This window comes from Aphis gossypii, chromosome 3 (genome assembly GCF_020184175.1).
Source record: "Aphis gossypii isolate Hap1 chromosome 3, ASM2018417v2, whole genome shotgun sequence".
Taxonomy (NCBI): domain Eukaryota; kingdom Metazoa; phylum Arthropoda; class Insecta; order Hemiptera; family Aphididae; genus Aphis; species Aphis gossypii.
Genome location: NC_065532.1, coordinates 4035859 through 4054396, shown reverse-complemented (window position 1 = coordinate 4054396; position 18538 = coordinate 4035859). Strand labels below are relative to the sequence as shown.

At 24.2% G+C, this 18538-nt stretch overlaps 3 protein-coding genes across 5 annotated transcripts in view; 2 read left to right on the top strand and 1 right to left on the bottom strand.

The window, feature by feature from the left end:
- The first annotated feature begins 58 nt into the window (after positions 1 to 58).
- LOC114121171 (26S proteasome regulatory subunit 7) lies at positions 59 to 3708 on the top strand. The gene is made up of 8 exons (XM_027983391.2): positions 59 to 302; positions 943 to 980; positions 1042 to 1215; positions 1284 to 1423; positions 1495 to 1663; positions 1739 to 1903; positions 1967 to 2354; positions 3369 to 3708. Exons 1-8 carry the CDS (start codon positions 221 to 223, stop codon positions 3524 to 3526), a joined length of 1314 nt encoding a protein of 437 aa, XP_027839192.1. The 5' UTR covers positions 59 to 220; the 3' UTR covers positions 3527 to 3708.
- Positions 3709 to 4934: 1226 nt separating this feature from the next.
- On the top strand, positions 4935 to 10647 carry LOC114121181 (copine-8-like). Its single transcript, XM_027983406.2, has 8 exons — positions 4935 to 5444; positions 6525 to 6810; positions 6882 to 7094; positions 7174 to 7383; positions 7634 to 7766; positions 8253 to 8483; positions 8569 to 8747; positions 9137 to 10647. The coding sequence occupies exons 1-8, from the start codon at positions 5380 to 5382 to the stop codon at positions 9461 to 9463; spliced, it is 1644 nt and encodes a 547-aa protein (XP_027839207.1). The 5' UTR covers positions 4935 to 5379; the 3' UTR covers positions 9464 to 10647.
- An 865-nt stretch (positions 10648 to 11512) lies between these two features.
- The window catches only part of LOC114121192 (homeobox protein orthopedia), a 41767-nt gene continuing 34741 nt past the window's right edge, over positions 11513 to 18538 (bottom strand). For 2 of the 3 annotated variants that reach the window (XM_050203935.1, XM_027983419.2), the window contains exons 5-6: positions 16963 to 17063; positions 11513 to 16653 (exon numbers count right to left, since the gene is read on the bottom strand). In XM_050203935.1, coding sequence (XP_050059892.1) covers positions 16993 to 17063 — 71 coding nt within the window. In that variant the 3' untranslated portion in view covers positions 11513 to 16653; positions 16963 to 16992. The remainder of the gene's footprint in view (positions 16654 to 16962; positions 17064 to 18538) is intronic. The other variant, XR_007605032.1, reaches the window with a different exon arrangement.

Below are 18538 nucleotides of genomic sequence, written 5' to 3'. Positions count from 1 at the left end.
CTAAAATTATTATTTGTTTCGTTTTTAAAGAAAAACAGCTTTATCATTATCTGAATTCTGAACATAATACATTATACAATTATACAAATCATTATTTTTAACATTTTGGTTTCAAGTTGTAACTTTCAATTATAAAATATTTAGTTTAATAATTAATCAATAAGTGTTAATTGTTCTATATCAACTTCGTTTTTTTTTTTGGCAAATTAAATTATTCAAGATGCCTGACTATTTGGGCGACGAAATGAGAAAAGTGAAGAAAGATGAACCCGAAAAAGATGAAAAAGAAAAAGAAATTAAATGTAATTGAAAAATGATTTTTATATTGATATTATTTTGTACATATAAGAAACAATCCTTATTTTTGTAAAATTTCACCTATATTTTATATATTTTATAATAATTTGATTATTTTACCGAAGTATTAAAATTCAAAAATCATTTGTTTCAAATGAAGTACCTACCTAATGGATAATTAAACTTTTATTAGAGGAAATTATGAAATAACTATTATCAGATGCTGTTCAGCAACTAGAGATATTTTTAAAAATTATGTTATTTATTATTTTTTTTTTTTTTTATTGCTTTAGCGATAGGCGATGAGAGTAGAGTATGCATATAAATTAAGAAGAAAATTGAGTGATCGAAAAACGAGATAGTTAGACAGGGTAGAAAATGAAAAAAAATTATATGATGTAGGTGAAAAAAATTTGAATTTGATGTTACAGCTAGATTAAATAAAAAATAGACGTTATTAAATTATTTTTTCAAAATATTTTTATTATTATTGATGCATATTTTACAACATATTCCATGTATATTTGTATTACAATTATTTATTTTCAGTGTAATATAATTTTAATCCAATTTATTTATAAAAATATTTAATTAGTTTCTATACCTGGTTTAAAATAAACTAAATATTTTTAATATAATTTTTAGCTTTGGATGAAGAGGACATAGCATTACTTAAAACATATGTAAGTAGTTAAAAATGTTTTATTAAAATATTCTAAATAAACTTAATTATTATATTTTTAGGGCCAAGGTCAATGGACAATTAATGTAAAAGGAGTAGAAGATGATATCCAAGGTATAATTAAACGTATTAATGAATTAACTGGAATTAAAGAATCAGACACAGGATTAGCTCCTCCTGCATTTTGGGATTTAACTGCTGACAAACAGACTCTTCAAAATGAACAACCATTACAGGTAAATAATATATAGTTCCCTCATTATCATTTATGGAAAATTTAAGCATAAGCTATTAATTTTATTAGGTGGCTAGATGTACAAAAATTATTAACGCTGATTCAGACGATCCTAAATATATAATTAATGTCAAACAATTTGCCAAGTTTGTTGTGGATCTCGCAGATTCTGTTGCACCAACTGATATTGAAGAAGGAATGCGTGTTGGGTAAATTATATATTTATTTCTATAAAATTCAAAATTGTGTATACAATTTGTTTTGTTTACTTTTAATACAGAGTTGACCGCAATAAGTATCAAATTCATATTCCACTTCCACCTAAAATTGATCCTACTGTTACTATGATGCAAGTTGAAGAAAAGCCAGATGTTACGTATTCAGATGTTGGTGGATGTAAAGAACAGATTGATAAATTACGAGAAGTTGTTGAAACTCCATTATTACATGTTGGTATTTTTAATATTTTTCTCTCTATTATTATTTTTATCAATTAAATGAATTGAAATTATGTAAATGTTTAGCCTGAAAAATTCGTGAACTTGGGAATTGAACCGCCAAAAGGTGTGTTATTGTTTGGCCCACCAGGAACTGGTAAAACTTTATGTGCTAGAGCAGTTGCTAATCGTACAGATGCTTGTTTCATCCGAGTAATTGGTTCTGAGCTTGTTCAAAAATATGTTGGAGAGGTGAAATTAAAATTGATTATAAAATAGTCCGTTATATTTATTATTATATTTGTGCAATTTTAGGGAGCACGAATGGTTCGTGAGTTATTTGAAATGGCACGCAGTAAAAAAGCTTGTTTGATATTCTTTGATGAAATTGATGCAATTGGTGGTGCACGTTTTGATGACGGTGCTGGTGGTGATAATGAAGTACAAAGAACCATGTTGGAGCTTATTAATCAGTTGGATGGATTTGATCCCAGAGGAAACATTAAAGTTTTAATGGCAACTAATAGACCAGATACATTAGATCCAGCATTGATGCGTCCTGGACGTCTTGATAGAAAAGTTGAATTTGGTTTGCCTGATTTAGAAGGTCGAACTCATATTTTCAATATACATGCTAGAGCTATGAGTGTTGAACGAGATATTCGTTTTGAATTGTTGGCTAGACTTTGTCCCAATAGCACTGGTAACGTTTACATTTATATAATATGTATATTTATATGGTTATGCATTATTTCAATTATCCAAATCATTAGTTTTTTTGCTTGAAATAAAAATTAATAGTAAAAAGCAAATTTTTTAGGTTTTTACATTCATTTAATGGATGAACGTTTTTGAACTATCTGTTAATTTGATTACAAAATTTGTTTTAAATATTTTATTTTGCAAATTTCAGTATATTTTGGAGTTTAGAGAATTTTTAACCCATTTTCTTATTTTAGAATATATATTATTATTATCTATTAAAAACTATAACAGTTAATTTATTTTATCAATTTATAATACAAAAAAATTTAAAATTTTTAAAAACTTGTTTAAAACATAAACATTTATTGTTATTTAACTGTGATTTGTATTTAAATCGGTAGTCTTATACTCTTTGATTTGTGGTATACTATACTGTTGAACCATTTTTTATATTATTATTTTGTGTTCAGACTAAAAATAATTTAACTATATAGTATTAAAAGTATAGCAATATAATTTAATATACTTGTATAAATTAAATAAAAGAGATTTTATCCAAAAAAAATATAAAAACATATTAATAGAATATTAGGAGAATATTTTTAAAGCATATTATTAGTATTATATTTAAAACTTTTAAAAATCTAAAAATCTGCTCTGTTATATTAATTAGATAGTCGTACATGCTTTTCCTTAAGTAACTTGATTAGTCTTACTATATGTATGTATCCGATAATCAAGTTTAAACTGTATACTACTATTGTTAACTATAAAACAAACGTATTGTTTGATTAAATAAATTAAAAAACTAGAACTATTGCATATTGTTATAAAATTTTAAGTTTATTGACATTAAAATAACAAAAGACTGACTAAAGTTCTATGTACGACCGTCAGTTAATAAAAAAACATATTGATATGGGTAATGTTAATTTTGGATTTTATAGAATTATTTGATAGTATTTACATAATTAAATGTAAATCAATTTAATTTTTTTAAATACAATTTTAGGAGCTGAGATAAGATCCGTGTGTACTGAAGCTGGTATGTTTGCAATAAGAGCTCGCCGAAAAGTTGCTACTGAAAAAGATTTCCTAGAAGCTGTAAATAAGGTCATCAAATCATATGCCAAGTTCTCTTCTACTCCACGTTATATGACATACAACTAATATAATATTAATTAATTTTTAAAATTGGTTTATACTCAATTTTAAATTATTTAAATGTCTACTTGAAAGATGTGTAAAATTGATTTAAATTAGTTATTCAAAATTATCTATAAAAAAAAAAAATATATATGAATGTAAATTCACAGTAACTTAATATATGTCTTAATTTTTACTATTTCTAACTACGAGTAAATTATTAAAATTATATTTAATTTCTTATGTCCATTTGTATATATCTTAAGAAAGTATTACAGAGTGTCTTGTCATATTTGTCATATTTACAAAAGTAATAACATAAAAAGTATGACTTAAAAAAGATTATAAGGGTCTACATTGTCTACTTACTGCATAGTTAATTTGCAGTTATAAAAACTTATTTTCCTCTACATATATTTAAATGTATGTTAATTTTTTAAAACAAAATATAAGTATTAAAAAACTTAATTAAATAATATTGCTTATTTTATTAATTTTAATCGTGATTTTTAAAATATGTTTAATTTTTGTTATTTTATTACCAATTGTACGCTGATTGATATATTAATGGTGAACTGTAATAAATAATTAAGGCATGACATGTCTGGTCTTGGCTTAAGACAAGAGACACATATAAAGACAATTAAAATAAATAAATATAATAAAACTATTTAATAATTGTACCAAAAAATACTTGTATTATAGTATAAAAATGTAAAAGTTAAATTTATCTAATGTTTTAGGTAGGTAATAAAATGAATACAAAGTGAAAGATTAACATTATATTTTTGAATTTTGAATTAATAACTAATAACATTTCTAAATGACTAAATTATATTCTTAAAATAGTCAAAACATACTTAAAATATGTCTGTACAAAGAAAATTTAAAAATTATTTTACTTATACAGTGGAAAAATTATGTTTCATCTTGTATTTATTATCGTTATCTCAGGTAAATCAGTTTATTATATCAGTCACTCAGTGATAAAATATTTAATATTTATCAAGTTCGTGATACTTTTAGAAATATAAAGTATTAGACTTATTAGTGATAGAGTAGTAAAGTTAAAGTACTACTTTACACGGACTAAGAGACATCGTAGTCCGTGATACTTTATGAGAAGAATCTATAACCGCGATGAGAAGTATGTGGCCTGTGCGTGGTCCATGGAGAATAGTACAGTATGAAGTGGTGAAGACTGAAGGTGGATATATCATAAACTATAGAGTAATGTGGGTGGATATATTATCCACCTTGAGTGCGGTCTTAAGGTTTATCTATAAACCTTGTAATGGTTTAAGAAGACTTACAAATAATCTATTAATCCATTGCTAAGGTGAATTTGTGTCAATCCACCTTGACTAATACTTTTATCACAGAATAAATATTATATACTTATATGTTATATTCATGTTCTGTGATAACGACGTCGACAACTCACAACTGTTGTAGATGTCGTGTATAAATAAAATTATTGGACTACTTGGTTTTGGACTTGTTACTCGTTTTAGTGGTTCACTCATTCACTGGACGAGTGGGACGACTTGACACCTAGTCGTAAATCTCTGTTTTGTAGGCTAAACTATGAATATTCTCAAATAACTGAATTTAATTTCTACTAAATAGTAAATACCAAATTAATTTACTCATTAATAGATTGTTGTTTGTTACTTGTTAGTACGCCAATTATAATATTGACTGACGTGGTGACGTTTAAATTTTGATAGATAACAGTTATAAAGTTCAATCTTCGTAATATTTTTATATTTGATTTTGTTTACGCGCATAATAAATAATTGTTTAAATAGTTACCTTTAACTTACAAAGTTACAAATCGTTTTAATTAATTTAGAATTCTGAATCGAAACTATATTATGGCTTTTACTCCTGGTTCAGCAGTTTCTCCGTCTGCTGATATTGAATTATCTTTGGCATGCAGGTAAATATAGTAATTGCAAAATAATAATACATTCCAAATCACAATATAACGTTAAACCAGTTAAACTCAACTGTGTTTTTTATTGAGTACTTGTGCTAAAAGTCAAAGAATATAGTACCTACATTCTACACAATATATTTAATTTAATTTTCAAACATATACCTAATAACAATAATATTGTTAAATAGATTTTATTGATTGTGACCCAGATTTAAATTCTTTTAAAACTTTCAAGAAATAACTAAAAAAAACTCTAAAAAATACCTTTGAAAATAATTAATATTTTTTTCTTATAGACCTGCAACTACATAAGAATTAGGGCCTAATTTTATTTTAGGTACAAGCTAGGTCTTTTATTAAAGTATTACATAATTAAAATAGGAACATAGACAAGAATTACAAGTTTCTAAACACTACTAAAACAATATTACAATGTTACTTATTATTATTCTAGTAATATCCTAATTTACCTGATAATGCTAAAAAATGCAAATTAGAAGTTAAAGCTATTGAAGTATATTTCATGAAAGAAATTATGCATTTGAAATGCATTGTTTAAGAGTGTTAAATTCCAGTTGAATTGTAATACAATTTATTGGATTTGCTATGATATACGTACTGTAAACAGTGTAAACACAAATTATAAATGTAATATTTTATATATTCTAATTACATTATATGCCGATATAGTAGCATTTTTCATAATTAAAGTGTTTTTATAGCCGAGAAGTAAATTAAATTAATAATTTGTATATCTGTATAATTATAGTTAAAAAAAAATATATAGGTACCTACATGTTTGCATTCAAATTATAATAAGCTAGTTTAAAAAATATATATGTAGAATGTAGATATTTTATAAAGATAATATTAAAAATATTATTTTTCAATAAAATATAATAGGCTAAGAATTTCATCTTAAGTATATATTATTTAAATAATTTACCTAATTATATTAAAATTAAATAATAAGTGTAGAAAAAAAAATGTTAACTAAAATCAAAGTATGACAAAAAACACAATTTTTAAATTACATTATACCTATTATTAAAAAATATATTTCACCTGTATTATTTTTAGGGGACTGTCTGGTACAGATGTTTTATCAAAATCTGATCCAATGTGTGTAACATATGTACAACCATTTGGTCAAAATAAATGGATAGAGTTTCACCGAACTGAAACTGTTAAAAATAATCAGGATCCCGATTTTGTTTCTAAAGTATTAATAAGCTATAGATTTGAAGAAAAACAGCCACTGTTGTTTGAAATATACGATACTGATTCAAAAGATAAAGATTTGACAGCACACGATTTTCTTGGAACTGTAACAATAACTCTAGGACAACTTGTTGCTAATAAACGTGTAAGATAATCTATACTAAACTATAAGTAAATAATCTGTTCATGATAAATAATTGTTTTTATTATATTTAGAATAAGTTACAACTAACAGATCGTGATGGTAATCTAAAAAGTAGTTATTTAGTTATAACTGCAGAAGAATTGGGTATGGATAGAGATGAAGTAATTTTAGAAATGAGTGGATTTAAATTGGATAAAAAAGATTTTTTTGGTAAATCTGATCCATTTTTGGAAATCTATAAACTTACTGATACTGGTAATTACACTTTAGTTTATAAAACTGATGTAAGTAAAATGTTTTAATATATTGGTAATAAATAATTATATAGTTTTATAAAATATTTTATAAAATTTTCTTGAAAAGGTCATTAAAGATACATTAAATCCACGATGGAAAAAATTTAATATTCCTGTTAGATCATTTTGTAATGGAGATTATGAACGGGACTTAAAAATTACTTGCTTTGATTGGAATTCAAGTGGTGATCATAGCCTAATTGGTGAATTTCATACCACTCTAAAAGGTCTCTCGAATCCTAATGCTACTTTTAAATGCATTAATGGAAAAAAAAAAGTAAGTTGTAATTTTATATTTATTTTGGCACACATTTCTAAATGTCAATTAGAACTGTATAATCTTACACCTATTTACTTATATAATCGTTAATACCATCAGTATGGACTATGGAAGTTAATGTAATTATTTGTAAATCAGATACAACACCAAACATTTGTTTTTAGATAACATATGACACGTGTGCCTTTATTTTTATTATTATCTTATTTAATTTTTTATAGTATAATATATTGACAATAATTTTCAGGAAAAAAAAAAAGATTACAAAGATTCAGGCGAAATACGTGTAGAATACATAAAAATACAATCAACTTATACATTCTTAGATTATGTCCAAGGAGGAACAGAGATATTTTGTACAGTGGCTATTGATTTTACTGGTAAAATAAATTAAATTTTTTTATAAAAAATATTCTAATAAAATTTAATATTGGAGCTTATTCATCATTTTTGGTAATCCAGCTGATATCAGACTAGAGAATTGTCAGATTAACAAAAATGCCAGAATTAAGGTTCACATAAATACATAGTTTCAGTTTTTGAAAAATCTTAATTTATTTAATTAAAACGTATAAATGACATGTAAATATTATCTAATTTGTTACTCTATTAAATTAATCTTTTAATGAGTAAAATCAAAAAAAAAAAAATTAAATATATTTTTTTTTGTTTAAAATGATATTTTAAGACTTTTTTTTAGAGTCGTTTAACCAAAAATAATAAAAGTAAAAATAAAATATAGCTGGATTACTGGATTTACCGTATTATTACACGGCTGGAGATAATATATATATATATTTTTTTATACTGTACTATTATCTGTATAATGTAATTTGTATAGAAAATATTTTTTTTTTTTTTTATAGCTTCAAATGGTAATCCATCAAATCCATCATCTTTACATTTCATCAACAATGCAAGCATGAATAGTTATGAACAAGCAATATGGAGTGTTGTATCTATAATTGAAGACTATGATTCTGACAAACAATTTCCTGTTTTGGGTTTTGGAGCTAAAATTCCACCTAATGGACAAGTGTCACATGAATTTTTTGTTAATATGAATCCTCAAAATCCACATTGTTTTGGTGTAAGAGGTAAATATCCTAAAACCAAATTAATTATTAACAATTTTAATAAATTTATTATAATATCTATAATTTTAAACTATATTATGTTTAGGTGTGTTAGATGCATATCGTCATTGTATTAATCAAGTGCAATTATATGGACCTACAAATTTTGCACCTGTTATCAATCATGTAGCTAAAATAGCTCAAAATGATCGAGGTGGAAGTGGTTATTTTATTTTACTTATATTGACTGATGGAGTTATTACTGACATGCCAGAAACCATTCAGGTATTGTTATTTGTTGGGTCAATTTAATTTATATTTTAATTATATGTAATTTATTTGTCTTTAATATTTACATTGATATTTTCAAGCGTGATATTATAAAAGTAAAATAATTTTTGATAAAAATGTTAACAATGTAAACATAATAAATATTTTTATAAAATCTTAAATTTAGTGACTAAGAATAATTTTTATTTTTTATTTTTGAAATTGTTATAACATTTAATGTAGGTATACTAAATTATACAGAGCTTATGTTTTAAAAATAGTAAAAATATTTGTAAAGACTCAGCCTTTGCACTTTTTCCATATCATTTTAATTTTAATTTATAACTTATAATTACAATATTAAAAATGTATTATTTATGTATTACTATCCCTTTATTTTACAGGCTATTATCGCAGCATCTTCATTACCAATTTCTATTATTATTGTGGGTATTGGTAATGCAGAATTTGACGCAATGGAAGAATTGGATGCTGATAAGGGAGGTCTAAAGATGAATGGAGTTAAAGCAGCAAGGGACATTGTTCAGTTTGTTGCATTTAACAATTATCATAATCTTGACCCTAGTGTTGCTAATTTACATTTAGCAAAAGATGTATTGGCTGAAGTACCTAAACAATTTATGGACTATATGAAAATAAATGGCATTGTGCCTAAAAGGAGAGCATCTCAAACCACAACACCAGAGATCGAAAATTTAAAAATTCAATGAATTAATTTATTAATTAAATTCAATTTAAGCAGCTTTAAATCAAATTTTCTCTTTTTTAAAATTATTGGTGCTATGTATTTTGCTTTTGTCAAAATTTATACTAAAATTGCGCAATATTATTAATTTCATATAATTAAATGGTATATGGATCTTTTGTACTGATTAAAAAGTTAAATTTATGTTATATTTATACATAAGATAAAATATTTTTTCATGCTTGCGTTTTTAATTTTTATGTACATTTTACCTACTTAATAATTGAATTTATTTTTTAAACACATGAAGTTATAACAAATTATATTTTTATTATACTTGATTAAATTAACCTTTTTTATATTGATATGAATACTATGTAATAATGAATTATTTTTATGTTTAAATTTGTGATAAGCTTATGCTTTATAATAAGTTAATAATTGTGTTAATGTAACTCTAAGACCCAGATGTTTTTTTAAATTGATAATTTTTTAATGCACAAATATAGGGAAAAAATATATTTTGAAAAAAATTCCACTGTCTAGAAATTTTTTTTATGTATCTTTATATACTAAAATCACATTAAAAAAGAATCTTGACTGCTTTCTCCACAGCAGGAATATGAACGGTAGAATAAGTTAAAAATGAGCATTGCTTGACTATCGCCAATAAAAACTGGTTGCCACTGAGGTTCTTTCTTGTGAATTGAATAGACATCAAAAAAAATTTTTGACGTTTCATTTATTGTCCCTCTTAACTATTATTTCTATGAACTGAAACTTTGTTATCTAGGAAGATAGCTTGTCATATTATATTATTATATACTATATATTTTATTTTAAATAATATACCTTCTTATAATCTTAAAACATTTTAGAAATTGATTTTATCTATTTTGTTTCTTATTATTATATATACAATAAATATTATCTTTATTAATTATCACTTGCTTCTTTTTGAGCACTTAATATTTATTTTATTCATTATATAATTAGTTTGAATACCTTTTTAATTACCTATGCTTAAAATCTAAAAAAAATATTGCTATTCTTTAAACTAATTATTGACTAGATGTGCATCTGGGACTTAGTTATACAGTTAAATTTTATTACTGTTTTCATAAATGCTTGTTAAATATTATAAATATTTCATTATTTATTTTGTAATATCAAACAAATATATTTATTTAAATTATTATTGATTTCTTATTTAATTGTTTTGAATTAATTTATTTTTATTCATTTCTATGGATTAGTTTTTAACTACTATAAAATAAAAAAAAATGTCTTCTTAAGAGTATTATTCTATTATATTAGTTAGGCATATTATGCAATTGTACATTTATACTCAATTTTTGTCTTTTGATGCATAATATTTGTAGAAGTACTTAATTTTTAACATTTTAAACCTTTATTAAGTTTATTATTAAGTTATATCTCATAGTGTTCACAACAAAATATTTCAGATAAATATCATAAAAATAATACCTTTCTTAATTTTTCTCAACAATTAAAAAAATAAAGTATTCAAGACTAGTTGGTATCACTTTATTGTACATCGTACCCTGAGTTTTGAGTATATGAGCATTATGAATAGCATAAATAGAGCCAAAATATTTTGAAATTATTTTATGTCTAGGAATATGAATATTCCATAAAAATGTCAAGTGTTTACTGTTATGTTTTTGGGTCACAACAAAATCAAAAACTAGTTTTGCATACAAATTCAAGATTTGTATTCGGTATTTTTTTTTGATTTTTGTAAAATCCATACATTTCATAGCTTCACTTGTAATCACTTATCTAAAATTTAGAATACTGACTGTTTAGGTAGTATATTAAGTTCTTGTTTGAAAAGAAAGTTAAAATATTTGTAGTAAAGATAGTTAAATGAAATTATACAAGCATAGAAACAATAACATCAGTTGAATAAGTATTTATTATTTATACTATTCCTGAATTGAAATTAACTACCTATACAATTGAAATATATTGTTTATTTATTTGAATTATTTATTGCTATTTTTGAAGAATAATCTGATTTATTTTGATGGCTGATAGGTACAAAACAAAGTTTCAAGATAGGTACACAAAAATTTATTTTTCTTTGGTTTTTATATAATTTACAATATACAAAATCCAGGATCATGTTCTGGTTATTAGAACTGTACCCAGTAAAATTTCCTAAATTAAATTAAATTAACTTAAATATATCAAATATTTCACAAAATGTACATGTATATTTATTATTGGGTAATTATAATCATTTTATCTATATTTAATAACTATTAATGAACTGGAGCTTAAATTACTATGGTAGCACTGTTGGTAGATAAAAATATACAATTATCTACCTAGGTACTATACTATACTATTACTATAAACCTAGTGTAATTACTATGGTTGGTTGATAGCTCTATAAAAAAATAAATTATTATTTTTTTGTAAATATTTTTATAACTGTGTAAATGTGTAATATAAAATAAATGCATATGAAATAAAATATAAGGTAAGTAGGTATAAAATGAGTATGATTATATTTATTATTAATACAATTATAAAATAATATTATTTTTTATTATTAAATAAAATAAAATAAAATAATATAAAATAGGTAGCGCAACGATTTATGAAGAACATTATTTTAAAATTATTATTGTATAAATTAAATCGTATACTATGACGAATTGAACAATATCTACAAAGTGTAGTATTATAATATTTTAATAACATATTAATGCGTATGGACGTATGGTATAATAATATGTAGAATGTAGATACCTACAGATAGGTACACTCGGGTAAGTGTAAACATGAGAGGTGAGAGGTATTATGTTATAAAAATACATTACCTTACCTACAATAATGTTTAGTAGGTATCTAAGTATGCATATTAATAGTAGATATCTGATATACAGAATAAAATACTCAATTTAAGTATTAAATAAAATAAATTGTACGTAACACGTTTATAACAGCATACCTACTTATATAGAGATTATAATAAAAAACAAAAATCGATATTATTTGGTCATTAATAATAAATAATAATGTAATTAAATATTAGAAGGATTGAATATTGAGATAATTTTATCTATTTTATTTGGAATGTTTTAGCCGTAAGGTGGGTTGATTCTGTACTATACGTACACAGTCGTGTCAGAGAGAATAATTTAACACCCGAGTGTTAAATTAAATATCTTGCTTAGATAAATGATCGATTGGTAGGCGTAAGTAGTAGATACCAAATTGTAAACAAAAGGTAATAATTTTAATAATTTTGTACTTTCCAAATTTATATCCAAGGTTAGGTTGTGGTCTATGGATAATTTCAAGTTGGATCCTAAGTTTAAAAAACGGCATGAATTGGATCTAGGCGCATTTTATTGAGTACATGAGTTGGGTCCCAGCATCCCGACATATTTATTTTAGGTAAATGGGGTTAATTTAGCATTTTAGCCAACCAACGCTATAATCAAAAATACCAAGCGTCCATCAAAAGTTGGCTAAGAAGTCTCCAATTTTTTTTTAAAAAAAATTTACATTAATATATTTTACGTTAATTAACTTGTTTGTTTTATTTATATTTTGTAATAAAGCTTATACTAGGAAATACAGTTATAAGACACATCTTTCATAAAACTTAATTGGATAAATTCTCCATTGGTAAATCAAAGCATCTTTTGACTTTTCTGGGTATATCGGTAAATTATAATTAACAATATTAAAATATTATTGCAGGCCTAATTCGTGTATAATCAAATAACATCGCTAATCCAACTTGTGTTTAATATAAGCGATTAAATATCTCAGGACCCAACTTGCGTTATCCTAAAATTATAATCAACTATAGATATATTTACTTAAATTATTACCAAGGGTGAATAATGAATGAAAAAGGGATGACGTGATTGACATAAAATAATCAATTAGGTATATAAGTTTTTAATGTAAATTAAACTAAATTTTAATTAAATTTTTGTAACTGTATAAATAAGTACCTACCTAGCGATTAACTATAAACATCTACAGTATTGTAGGTAGGACCTATTTAAGTCTTGTAAACACTACTACGTTTTTTTTATAAATGAATTAGTATAAACAAACAAAAATGTTGGAAATATATCTGGGGTTAAAGTTTTAATGGTTTATTGGTGGTGGGAGGGGAGGGGGCTTGACTAGACGGTCAATTTTTTCCCTGGAAATTAATTTTTATAGATTACATTTTTTTGTATAAGCATATTAAACTTTAAATCATACATCAATGTAATGGGCGGGGAGTTGCATATTGATATTTGAATAACGTTTTGTATTAACAACTAAAATTAAAATTTACTTAATAATGTTGCAGCAAGTTATTATTTTTATAAATTATAATTTTGAATATTTTAATGCATGTTTTCAAAATAAAAAAAAATTCACTCTATTGTATTGTATACTATCTATATGTAATATATTTGACAATATGTTAAAATACAGTATTTTTAGAATTTATAGGTATTTATATTTATGCAGTTACATGATAGGAATCTACTATTTACTTACCTACCAAGATATATAAATGGTATAGTTGTATAATTTTACCTCACAAAAGTTAAAAAATTTAAACAAATATGTATATTGTATACTTTGAAACACTAAACATATAACACGTTTTTAAAACTGAAACACCTGCCAAAAGGTTGAAAGTAAAACTATAATGTGTATTATTTTAAATTATAAAAATAAATACAAGACCTACGCGTATTACGTAATATTATTATTTTAAAATGTTTTACATTTTTTAAGTAAAAATCACATTTATTATATCGGAAAGGTAGTTTTTGTCTAATACAATTTAAGGTAAAAGAGATACCTCAAGAATTGAACGAATAATAATCGTTTAAGTATAGAGGTGTTTTTTTTCAAAAATCCAATAGATTTAATTAAAACGACCAATTTTACACATTTACAATTTAAAGTTATGTACTTTAGATAAAATATTATAATACTAGACCTAGTATCTAATATAAAAAATTTACAACACAAATACAGATATTATATTTTAGAACATCGACTATAATATCGCTAATAAATAATAATTAATTATACGGCTATACAAACGTATACTTTGTAAATTCAAATGTGTATGCAGTTTCATACGTTCCTGGTATAAGTACCAAATTTAAATACAGTGATGTTAATGTTAACCATATCAATGGTTATGATGGACCAATCAATTTTTGTTTTGTATTTAATATTATACACTATGCATATTTATGTAACATATTTTAAGAATTTTTTTTCGATCGGAGTTGACCTTACAATATTTGATATCTCAATTTTTCTTAAAATATTAGTTCGTTGAATTCTACTTCTCCTATTTTAAGTCTTTAATCAGATTCAATGATTTACTTTCGTCAGTTGTCTGCAGACTTTTAAGTTTGTAAATAGGGTTATTCAAATTTAATATTACAAATGTCGATGTCTTTTTTTTGGTCTTAAAGGGAACAGTAGGGAACCTAACAGTTTTTAGCCCCCAGGAAACCCTCTGAATACGCCACCGGGTTATTTGATAGATTAAATAGCATTAGGTAGGTATCTATATAGAGCTAGTAACCAGTGCCCAGTCAGTAAAATATTATATCAAATAAATGATACTTATTACTTTATAATATTATATAAAATATAATAATACATAAATAGTACATTAAATAAGTTAAGATATGTAGATTTTTATTGAGTTATTGTTTTATAAGACTTCTAAATGTTTAATCACAAAATATTGCCTTTTGTAAATTGATTTATCTTCATCAAACCATATGAGAAAATAGAAACTTTACAGAAAAAAATGTATAAATATATTTTTATAATTCAATATAATTAATTCGCTCAATAAATAAATGAAATGGGGTATAATTTATGATTATAATTCGTGTAATGTAGGTAGCTTTTTTATAAGTATTTATATACTTGGTGACTATACCTACTTAATTTTATTTATATGGGGCACCAGCTACACATTTAAGATTATATTTATGAAGATATTTGAATAGTTTCGTGATTAAACATAAGGTATTATTTTTAATTAAATTAAGTTTTATAAATTAAGAGTAGGTAAAAGGTATTTTAGGTAACTAGATTCTTTATTATACTGTAATTGGAAAATATTTAGTGTGGTGTATTAGTGCCTGGAAAAACCTCAGAATTAATGGTCTCAATACATTTTGACTATGTCATGTAGATACTATAGACAAATCTAACATACATTGCTCAGGCTGTATAGGTATATATTGATATGTTGTATTGTGACCATTGATATATTAATATTAAAATGTAGTAGGTAACCTATTGTACAGTTTTACCTATTATATTTGTTATTATTTATTAGGTAGATATGTAACCTATCTCCGTATTATAATGTAGGTGTGTACAGTAATCCTTCGTTATCCGCGGGGGTTACGTTCCGGCAAAGTTTCACGAATAATGAGACCATAAAGAAATGTAAAAAGGGAGGTAAGATTTTATTTACTTATGTATTTAATTTAAAATCACAATAATAAGATTAATATTTATATAATTATTTTGTTAATTATTTTTTTTATTAAATGTAATTTATTAATTATCTATCATACATACATGGTTAGGTTAGGTTAGGAAGGATGAAAAAACTTATTGATAGATGTTTGTTTTCTACGTCTTTGCGAACTTCTTTATATAACATCAGAAATTCTTGGATTTCTCTTTTGAATCGCATTATTACAATTTTATCGCCGACTCAACCGCGGATGATTAAGAATCCACCGATAACCAAGGGATTACTGTATAACCAATGTATTATGCATAATATTATTATAATGAACATTTTTACTAGTTATTAATTTATTACATTGTCAATTACTGTTGGAAATATCATTGCTTATATAATCCGAGCACTGATTACAATAGTTACATTAAAATTTTTATTTCAAGTTACTCGTAACAGATGGATGTACATTTGATTTTTGTACACGAGTAGGTATAGTTAGAATGAACGTTATTGCCGCTATAGATTACAATAATTATTTTTAATGAATAGTTTAAAAATATTCTTAATCTTAAGAACTCATCACCAAACACTAATTAATATTAATTATAATAATTTGGAAGAAAAAAATTGTTCAGTTAATTGGCTCCGCCTTGTATGCATTTGTACAGAGTTGTTTGTGCCGCTGTCTTGCTTGTAAAATATGGTATCTGAAACACAAAGTATAATATCACTATTAAAATTTAAAAATATGTTTTATTAAGCTGAGTGAAAAAATAATAATTTGTTAATATTAATAGAATGTAAATTTGAAGCGTGACAAGTATAGGTATTAGGTACCGTACCATTGTACCAATATTTATACATTTGGTACTTGCTCGACAATCTGAAATTGACAGATACCTATTAAAAATGCTCTTAAAATTATTACAGATGGTAACCTAGTAATAGATTTTATTTAAATTATCTAGCACGCAAAAAACAATATGACTTTTTATCTTCGATGCGATTTTACTTACGAAACACAACGACGCACATCTTGGTAATTTTCAAAACAACTGAGAATCAGCTGGATAGGGTTTGAATTGGTCTTTGGAAAATCGCCATTTGTTTGAATCGCCTATAATTAATACAAACATTGATTCTACCATTAATCCATATTTTATACTTAGTCTAAAAAAATCATTACTCATATATTATTGGTTATTATTATGATGATGATGATAAATTGATAACGATTGATCGTATTTAGTATGGGCAATCGGAATAATATTATAGTACGTGAGCTACGCGGACTGACCGTCAGTACTCACTACCGTTTGGCGCATCGATCGATCAACCATCGCTCCGAACAGTTTTTTTTTTTAATAGATATATTTTGTTGCTTATGCAATTACTTTATTTTGTTTTATTTACAATATACACCCTTGTATTCATCCTGATGGTTCAATAATTTAATATTTAAGATAATTTATTACTCAAATAAAAAACTGTTAAAAAATTATAATTTTAAGTTATTTATTAAATAATGAACTATAGTTGCATACTAACAATTTTGTATAAAGTATTTAAGTAAAAGCATTGATTATAGAATAGATTTTAGTATATTTTAAAATCAATGGTATAAGCTATAACAAGTATATTTTATTTTGTAATTAATCAATTAATATAATTTTATTATTATATTTTTATTTTTAGAGACTGTTGTCTATCAACACAAGGATTTTTATTCTTATAGTGATAGATGAAGTACTTTAAGCAATGTATTAAAAATAATACATATATAATTTTGTAAATTTCCACACTGCTAAATGAAATGTAGATTATATATTGGTATATTCATTATAATCTATCTTTCATAATATAATATATAGGTATGAAACTGAATGAAGGATTTGATTGTTACTTGTTAGGTAGTATTTGTATTTGTTTCTCATATGCATATATTATTTTCCTTTAAGTGTTGATAAATGTTCTTTTGTAATATTTTTATTACTTTTAAGTCATATAAAAATATGCATTTAATTTTTAAATAAATTATGAATACCTAACTGATATTATATATTATAGTATTTTAAAAGATACAAATTAATTAAAAACCGATTTGTTTGTTATGGATGTATAATAAGTTTAAAATATTAAAATATTATATTATGATAATTTTATTTTAGATTCTGAACGAAGCTCTGTTTAGTAAATTTCTAACAGCTGTCAAATATGTTTTAAGAAATGTCATCAATCTAGACTCCCAAGTAAAGGTATGTAAACAAATGCGCTCCAAAACCAAATTAATGTATTTTAGTACCTATAGATTTTTAAATTATCTACATAGTACATAGGTTATTTTTTTAAAGAATTATTTTCATCTAACGTGAAAAATAACGCATGGTTATAATATGTGTATAATAATTTTAGTCTAAAAACAAATAACACTAAAATTATGTGTGTATTAAAAATTATTTGTGCCCGAGCCGAGAAGGATATAATACTAGCTATAAGTAGTATTATATCAATGCTATATTTACTTATTTTTCACACTTTCGTGTTAAAATATTCTACACAATGCATAATACAAAGATGATTTAATGTGTGTAG

Coding starts and splice junctions, on each gene's coding strand:
- LOC114121171 (XM_027983391.2), top strand. CDS start 221: ATGCCTGACTATTTGGGCGACGAAATGAGAAAAGTGAAGAAAGATGAA. Junction 303..942: donor AAAAGAAAAAGAAATTAAAT/GTAATTGAAAAA, acceptor TATAATTTTTAG/CTTTGGATGAAGAGGACATA. Junction 1,904..1,966: donor TTCAAAAATATGTTGGAGAG/GTGAAATTAAAA, acceptor GTGCAATTTTAG/GGAGCACGAATGGTTCGTGA.
- LOC114121181 (XM_027983406.2), top strand. CDS start 5,380: ATGGCTTTTACTCCTGGTTCAGCAGTTTCTCCGTCTGCTGATATTGAA. Junction 7,767..8,252: donor AGTGGCTATTGATTTTACTG/GTAAAATAAATT, acceptor TTTTTTTTATAG/CTTCAAATGGTAATCCATCA. Junction 8,484..8,568: donor ACATTGTTTTGGTGTAAGAG/GTAAATATCCTA, acceptor TATTATGTTTAG/GTGTGTTAGATGCATATCGT.